The sequence below is a fragment of the Spea bombifrons genome, chromosome 1 (assembly GCF_027358695.1).
Source record: "Spea bombifrons isolate aSpeBom1 chromosome 1, aSpeBom1.2.pri, whole genome shotgun sequence".
Taxonomy (NCBI): domain Eukaryota; kingdom Metazoa; phylum Chordata; class Amphibia; order Anura; family Pelobatidae; genus Spea; species Spea bombifrons.
In genome coordinates this window covers 42,253,384-42,261,766 of record NC_071087.1, presented here as the reverse complement: position 1 = coordinate 42,261,766, position 8,383 = coordinate 42,253,384, and the positions used below count along the sequence as shown (strand labels likewise).

Sequence of the window (8,383 nt, the reverse complement as noted above, 5' to 3'; positions counted from 1 at the left end):
ACTTTTACCTTGAATTCCCCATCTATTCTGCTGAGCAAATTATGTATCCCAGCATCCAACTCACTTCTCATTCCTTACTGGCCGTTCATTTGACGGCTTTTATATTTAACAAAATAAGAGTCACCACAATGATACATGATATTCAGCGTTTTTATTTCAGCAAATGAAGAAAAAAAAAATACCAAAAATATTTTATAGAAAATCATTTAGAATAATGACATACTAAAAATGTACATAACACTACAATAAAACATTGCTTAGAATGTTGAAGCTTTACCTAAATCTCGGCTACTTGCTGTGGAGGTAGGTATTATACGCATGTACAAAATGAAGTAAATTATACCTTAGGGTTTTTCTTGATCTGCAAGGTATTTACAATTGAAGTTGATATATTTTTGCACCCAAATAATTGCATTTAAAAAAAAAAAAAAATTTGAAAAAAAAGTAATGACCACACAGCAGTATAGAAATTTGTTAACCAAATATTATCTTTCTACAGGTTGAGTATCCCTTATCAAGTAAATTCTGTTGCTGGAGTCCGGCCTATCCTGTAATCGGTAGAGACTGGCCAGATAATTTATCCCTGCTCACCATACTCTGACACAGACACACCAGATCCGTTATCCAAAATTATCCCTTATCCAAAATACTTTTGGTCCCAAGCATTGAGCATAAGGGATATTCAGCCTTTTTTTATGTACTAGATTATGAACACTATTTCTAAATTTAATCAGTTAAACATTTACAAAACAAACAAAAAAGTGATATGTGGAAATTTAAACATATGGGAAGCTTGGAATATAGTATAATTTCTATGTGTACAAAACATTCAAAAATGCGCGCAGCATGTAATTACTTACACACAGCAAGCCAACATGATCAACAGTAGAAGACCTAATCGTACATGTAGTATGTTACCATGACATTTCTAAAGGAGGTAATATTTGGAGAATACAATAAATATTTCTGAGGCATATAAAGATTTACAGATCTAGAGCATAACTAGTATTGTTGGAGAGTCAGTCCTTAATCAATAAAGACTTGTTTTCCTCATAATCCTAAGAAACTCTTGCTCGTTAATTTCGCCATCACCATCACGATCAGCTTCATCAATCATTTCCTGTAAGAAAAGTGGAGATGGCATTATGTATGGGGTTAACGGAAATATGAATAGCGGGAGTGTTACTGATAACAAAGCCATTCATGGTTTCCAAAGGAAAATGACATTTTTGTTAAAAGGTCACTATTAGGAAGTGTAGGGCCAGTCTCACAACATCTTGGCCAAATGAGAATATGGAGTCTTTAGTTGAAGGAAGAGGCATCATGAAAGTTTATGTAACTTAAGATCTTTTTCAACATTTTCCCAATAAAAAGGGATCAACTTAATACTCCCACACATATTAAGGCATTACCAGATCTGTGTCTGGTTACAGAATTACCTGAAATAATAAATTGCACTTGCATTGTTACTGCCAGCAATGTCCTTTCTGTCTGAACGCACTACACACATTACCATAATATGTGTTTGGTAAGCTTATACCAAACAACAAAAATACAAACATTTGTAAATTATAGCTAAATTAGCATTTTGTGTCTGTGCAAACTGTAATTTAGATTTGTGGGCTTTGAGTCCAGCACACATAGATATAATAGGGAGTTGGAATTGCCCAGCATGGTTCTATCTTCATTTTAAAAAATGTTGTCTTGGTTTACAGAAGTTAAGACAAAGTCTATGTCTCAACTTCTCAACTATGTTTAGATACGATTTTGTTGTACCTGTAGTTCCTCGTCTGTCAAGTTTTCTCCCAATTCCTTGGCCACCCTTTTTAGATTCTTGAAAGAAATCTTTCCTGTTCCGTCGTCATCAAATAACCGAAAGGCCTTCATGATCTCTTCCTTGGAGTCCTTCTCACTCTAGAAATAAAGTGGATCTTATGAGTCTGTCCAAGCATAAAAGTGGTGAACAGTTCTGTGGCCCTACAAAAATAGTTGGAAGAGCACACATACTAAAACCAAAATAAAGGTGCACCGACAAAAATGTGGGGGAGATTAAAAAAAAAAAAAAAATATTAACCTTCCGTCATAACTGTTGATGCTATTGCATCGTGACATTGCACTGGTACATATAATTATTGTACATTGTCCTCTATGTACAGTTTTTGCATATACGGTATGCTGGACTATTTTCTTTGTCTCTTACCATTTTCTGTGTCATAAGAGCCAAGAAGTCTTCAAAGTCAATGATGCCTGAACCATCCTTATCAATATCAGATATCATTTTTTTCAATTCTTCTTTTTTCGGCTCAAAGCCCAAGGCCCTCATGGCAACCTGTCGATTTAAAAAATAAAATAAAATTAAATATTAAAAATAGATAATGACACCGTTGGAGCACCACTAACCGACCAGTGACCACTTACATGCCCAGCTTTTATTCTGCAATCAAACTTCCACTATGGAAGAACTGTGTGTAATATATATATATATAAATAAATTCTGTGAAACTGTGTCCAACTGTCTCTATTTAGTGATGCCGTTTACAAACCCTGGAATATCTATTTTTGACTCTACATTCCTGTACTTTTCTTCTGTATAAAAAGGATGCTTCATATTATAAAGTTCCCTGATTTACAGATCAAGTTGATATCTTTTTTGGGCCCAAATAAAGTTTTTCGCAAGCATGATCTAAAACAGGATCCAAATTTAATGAATAAATTAAATGAACAGTCAAGTCCACAATGTATTGTTCTTTTTAATGCATGCAGGGGCTCATATTGTAGTTTACTAAATGAAAATTGGTTCATGCATTATTTACTAGAGTTAGGAAATTACTTCTACTTGCTTCAGCCCCCTGGCTGTCTCTTTGGTACTTCTGTACATGCTCAGGGACAACCCTACGGAAGCAGCAACTAATTGGATGTATGCTAACAAAATATGAGTGTTCAGATAGCATGTAGATGATCGGCTGCTGCTACTCTCATTGACTAGGAAGTCTTTAACTTACTTTTTTTATTGAGCCGACACAGAAAAAATACGTTAACATGAGCTTCAGAGGTCTCTGCTTCAGTATATGCAGTCAAGGAAGAGTTAAATCAGATGGAACGCTCAAATAACTAAAAATACCTCAACTGCTTGCATGCAGTAAATTGCAAAAGGGAAACCAGTAAAACAAAAACAAAACAAAAAAAATACAAAATAAAATAAAATGTAAAAAATACCGTAATAAAGACTCCAGTGATGTAGCCATGACATCATAAGGGGTACCTTATTCAGATACCTGATGTGTTTTAAGACCTACACTAAAAGCTCCAATAACTTACAGGGGTAAAACACCCAGTCATGAAGAGGTTAAGGATTTTTTTGTAAAATGTTCATATAACAAAAATAAGACTTGCCTTTAACTCTTTCACATCAATAGTGCCAGATCCATCCGTATCAAACAAATCGAACGCTTCCCTAATCTCCTGTTTCTGTTCCTCGGTCAGCTCGGGTTTGACTCCAAGTTTTTTGCGCTGTGATACACCCAAACCGGGCTTCCTTAACACAGATGCCTGGGGGGGGGGGAGTATAAAAAGAAACACAAAAATAAAGTTATGGCGCTGAATCCAAATGCTGAGCAAAAAAAGCCTTATATATATATAAAAAAAATTCTCATAAATAAAAAATTGCAGCTTTTTGAAAATGGCAAAGTTGTATCAATGCACAGAATCTCAGAATAACCGTATGCATTAGCCGCAACAATACTTTTCACTATTGAATAAAACATTAGTGGTTGATAAAAATGTATATGGGAATATATCAACTTTACACACATTTGCAATTTTTTTTTACAATTAAAACCATAATAAGAGGCAACTGTGTTAAAGTGCCCCATGGATGAGGGGGCTGCACATTAAGGTGTTAGAACTACAACTCAGTCTGCCTGGATCCATTCAGAAGGTTTAACAGTTTTACCAATAAACACTAAAAATGTGACACTTGTGGGCAGGTCACGTGATCCCCCCTATGATTTGCGATCAAGGAACTGCTTGCATGAGCTGGTTAGTGGTGTAATGATGGTGGCCCTCTGCTGCCGATGTACGCTAGCGATGTATTACATTGCCGTCCGTTTACCCCACGCAGAAAACCTACCATTTCCTTGAAAGCAGCAGGACTGTAACAGGCGAGCTCCCGGCGTTCAGTGTTCCCTTTAAACGAATTGTGCCCGTTACCCAGCTACAACCCGACTAACAACACACTCCCCAGGGGGGTGACACGGCCCCTTTTCACTAACACCCGCCTCTGGGTTTCCATCCACCCAATCCCCTTCCGGCATGCTGAGAACCGGCCCACCATAAAAATCGGCGCCTGATCTGCCGCCATTCTAAATGAACGTTGGCAAAAGAGACGCTTAATGGTGGTTTCCATAACAACAGACACGCCCCCTCTCAGAGTGACAAAGCTGCCCAGCGATGGGTAACTAGCACCAGAGTAAGGGGGGAGGAGCTGGCCGGACTGCTATGGCGGAGGATGGGAGCAGACAGGGGCAGGGGAGGGAGCTATCAGGCAGAGAGGTTAGTTACTATGGATATAAGTGCAAGGTATTATTTTATTGATTTATATAGCACCGTCATATTCCGCAGCGTTGTACAGTAGGTATAAGGAATCTCGCAATGTCTACCAGTATATCCATATATTGTTAAGCTGTCTCCGTGCTGTCTTGTAAGTTGCTGGTCTTCAGGATGTCTCCAGGGTCCAAATGTTATCAGATGTCTTTCATACTGTTTGCCTTCTGTGTGATGCACTGCTTCTATACCCATCGTACAGCGCTGCAGAAAATGATAGCGCTATATCTATCTATCTATCTATCTATCTATCTATCTATCTATCTATCTATCTATCTATCTAGTACTGTAAAACTGCTGGTATTGTACTCGCATCTTTATCCTATTGTGGAACAGTTGGAGAGCTGGTGTATTTCCTGCATATTATTATAGCAGGAAATCCTACTATATATATATTGCCGGCACTCATGGGACTTGTTGTTTTTAAATGATTTCACGAAACTCCGTCAACGTTTCAGTCTTTTTATTTATAGACTTTCATCAGGACGTGATTTATAGTTAAATTCATCAGCATATGTGGCGCAGCACCATTAAAATGTATGCTTGTGTTACAGCAGTAGTAACATTTTAGAATAGGTGCAGAAGGAGCATTAGATTATATTAGGAAAATGTTGTTAAACTAGGCTGGCATATTTCTCCTTTAAAGGCATATTTATATTCTGCAAAGGTGCATTAAGTTCTTTGATGCATTACATTTGGGATGTGTCCCCAGTTGGGTCTTGTCACCCTGTACTAAGAAAATATTTTAGAATATTTAATCAGAAATAAAAGGAGACGGACGTGTAAGTATCAACCGAGAAGATCTCATGCACCGCAGATTACAGTTACTACCAGTTTAAGGCAAATTGTCTTGAGTATTGTAAGTAAAGATAATTACTTACTACGGAGAATTGCTGTCCAAAACATGGCAGCCTGTGATGGAAACACATAAAGATCTGCCAATCTCAAAGCTGAAATCATTTGACAATAGAGTTTATCTTAAACAAAGAGTGACTTTAGAAAAACAATGTTGCCATCCAAAAAATGTGTGTTTATGAGTTTATTAAATTGTATTTTTTTGTAAGAATATTTATTCAGTTTCAAACTTAGTAACACTTTTTGTTTATTCCTAGACAATTTTGGTACAAAATGCTGTGGCTGTTGTGAAACCAAGAGATCACACGGGACTGCAGGAATTATGTGCATTGGCAAACTCTGTAAAGTCTTTTCTGGGACCTGTAAAATCACACAAGTTTATTTTTGACCAAGACACTAACGAGTGCACTTTGACCTGCTCTTCCTTCCGACTTTTGGAGAGTTTGGATTTGACAAGTGCAGTTGGTCAGCTTTTCAACGAAACTGTTCAAGTTCATCACAAGATTTATAGAACTGGAACAACAACACTGTTTTTCCTTGTTGGGGCATGGAGCAGTGCTGTCCTTGATTGTCTTCGGCAAGGAGTGCCTGTTGCAGTAATAGCTTCAGTAATGCTAGATGGACTCAATTCCTGTATTGAGCAAGTTCAGACTTTACAGCAACCTGTATACAGTGTACATCACACAAATGACTGTGTAAATAAAAAAACAGATACTTGGGATGAAAACCGTTCTGATTCACAGGGTGTTCATAACGGGGCCCAATTTGAACAATACTCAAAGTCTTCTGTTAAATACATTAATCATGTGCCTCAATACTGGGGACATAAGGAACACTCTAACACCAAGGCTTGTAGGAACAGGCTGACTCACAGTAGATACTTTACAGATCATGAAAGAAGTTGCCTTCAGGATAAAGGTGTAAGGTCTAATGAACTTCTGTGCAAGACCCTGGGCCATTTGGCAAAGGCTCTCTGTCACGGCAATCCAGAAATCATGAATCTGGTAGAAAATGCTTTTAACCGTCTTTATGAAAATGCTGCAGAAATGTATGGCAGTAAAGTTTTCTCCCCTTCATCCCAGTTTCACATTTGTTGTTTTCCAGGTCTGTCTGAAGAACATTCAAAAGCTTCCTTTGGGTATACAACTTTAGTATCTCTTGAAAGTGCCACTGTGGCCAAGTTTTTTGAGAACAAGTCCTTGCATATACTTCTTTTAGATGGCGAATTGACTGAAAATTATCGGCATTTAGGCTTTAACCATTCTGCCAACCTTAGAGTGGTGTCCAGTATTGGCAGTGGTGGGGATACCATTTTAGATGAACCATGGACAAACACAACTTGTAGGACACTCATAGAAGCAAAGATTGACCTGGTGTTAGTAAGAGGTGATGTGTGCCCCCTTCTTATGTCACTTTGTGTTCAAAGGAACATCCTTGTTGTCCCTCAGGTGAAACAAAATGTTCTACAGGCATTTAGCGAGTCTACAGGAGCAGAGCCGGTGGTGTATGTAACACAAATTAATCAGTACTGCATAGGTAGTGGAGCTTTTGTAAGTTTGTATACCAGTGGAACCAAAGTGATAGAAACAAGCCAAAGAATTGCTGTGAACATAATGGCACCAAAACTGAACCTTATTACAGTAACGCTTTGTCACAGGCTACCGTCAAAGCTGCAGGTCATGGAAGATCAGTTTTGGACTTGCTCATACAGATTATACCATGCTTTGAATAATCAAAAAGTATTTTATGGAGGTGGAGCAGTTGAACTTTTGTGTCTCAACCACCTCAAGGAACTTGAAACTATTCAAGATTACGCAGGTGAAAAAGAATCATTTTTTTCTGTGTTATCTCAGATGACTATGAGGGACATACATTACAAACCATTTATTTTGAGATGTCTGGCTAAGGGCTGGTCTAAATATATCTCTATTCTTCTTTGTAATACAACTGAATTTTCTTCAGAGCTGGATGCAATGACTTTTATACAGAATGAACTCCAAAACATAAGTTGTTGTTATTCTCCCTCGGAATACATTATTAATGAATACACTAAAAAAATTACCGTAGGCCCTTGCTTTACAAGTGGAGTTCTACCTGTCTACGATAATGTTATTCCGAAGGTGGAAGCTTGGCGGTCCGCAATACATTTGGTTCTTCTGGTTCTTCAGACAGATGCCGAGATAATCTCTGCCTTCGATGCACACAGAAAACTATTAAAGGCAGATATTTCTAATGGAGAATATCTATTTTTATAAATTGTTTTCTCTGTCTAATATTCTATCTATACTTTGTTTATTTTAGGGCAAACCAGAATGTTTCTAATGAGGACTTCAGTTGTAATGTAGAGACAATTTGTGAGCCACACTGACAAGTCACTGCTGGACTTTATGCCACATAGTCAGCAACATGAATAAAGAGGTTGTTATTTAATATGTTGGAAATATGTGAAATAGTAAATATGTTAAGACTATATGTTTAAAATAAATGTAGATACAGACAAAATTGAGGCCTTGCATTTCCATGCTTATTTCATTGGTTTTCCTATCAGGTGGTAGTTCCTGATCAGGTGTTACAAGCAACCCTTCCAATACAATACTGTACCCAAACAGTCTCATCAACTATAAATGCATGTTATTACTTTTAATATGCATTTTTTTTCTTGGGGCTATCCTTCTCAAAGGGGCACTAGCATACATTTTTTTATTACAGGTTATACATTATCAGGTTAAAAAAAAAGTCCCAGTTTTTACATAACATATTGTTTTCAGGCATATTATTATATTACATTAGATATTTGTACCTTGGCACAGTCTACCAGACAACACCCTGAATCCATCATGACATCATCACAAGGGGGTACTTCAATGTAGGAGGGATCCATGGGGTGTGAGAAGACACCACAGAGATCTTGTATCACTGTGCACAG

The 8,383-nt window shown here is 37.4% G+C and overlaps 2 protein-coding genes across 2 annotated transcripts; one reads left to right on the top strand and one right to left on the bottom strand.

Annotated features, from left to right (window-relative positions):
* Positions 1 to 544: 544 nt before the first annotated feature.
* On the bottom strand, positions 545 to 4,257 carry LOC128484935 (uncharacterized). The gene is made up of 5 exons (XM_053461411.1): positions 4,130 to 4,257; positions 3,394 to 3,549; positions 2,201 to 2,329; positions 1,777 to 1,914; positions 545 to 1,120 (listed from the first exon to the last, which is right to left on the bottom strand). The coding sequence occupies exons 1-5, from the start codon at positions 4,130 to 4,132 to the stop codon at positions 1,031 to 1,033; spliced, it is 516 nt and encodes a 171-aa protein (XP_053317386.1). The 5' UTR covers positions 4,133 to 4,257; the 3' UTR covers positions 545 to 1,030.
* Positions 4,258 to 4,497: 240 nt separating this feature from the next.
* BBS12 (Bardet-Biedl syndrome 12) lies at positions 4,498 to 7,959 on the top strand. The gene is made up of 3 exons (XM_053460990.1): positions 4,498 to 4,578; positions 5,715 to 7,275; positions 7,759 to 7,959. The coding sequence occupies exons 1-3, from the start codon at positions 4,498 to 4,500 to the stop codon at positions 7,800 to 7,802; spliced, it is 1,686 nt and encodes a 561-aa protein (XP_053316965.1). The 3' UTR covers positions 7,803 to 7,959.
* The last annotated feature ends 424 nt before the right edge of the window (positions 7,960 to 8,383 follow it).

What these genes read in the sequence shown, in the direction of transcription:
- BBS12 (XM_053460990.1), top strand. Translation starts at nt 4,498, where the DNA reads ATGGCGGAGGATGGGAGCAGACAGGGGCAGGGGAGGGAGCTATCAGGC. An exon ending in ACTATGGATATAAGTGCAAG is followed by an intron (nt 4,579 to 5,714) that starts GTATTATTTTAT and finishes GTTTATTCCTAG; the next exon opens with ACAATTTTGGTACAAAATGC. An exon ending in AACTATTCAAGATTACGCAG is followed by an intron (nt 7,276 to 7,758) that starts GTGAAAAAGAAT and finishes TGTTTATTTTAG; the next exon opens with GGCAAACCAGAATGTTTCTA.
- LOC128484935 (XM_053461411.1), bottom strand. An exon ending in TTGATGTGAAAGAGTTAAAG is followed by an intron (nt 2,330 to 3,393) that starts GCAAGTCTTATT and finishes TTAAATCGACAG; the next exon opens with GTTGCCATGAGGGCCTTGGG. An exon ending in CTCTTATGACACAGAAAATG is followed by an intron (nt 1,915 to 2,200) that starts GTAAGAGACAAA and finishes CTTTATTTCTAG; the next exon opens with AGTGAGAAGGACTCCAAGGA.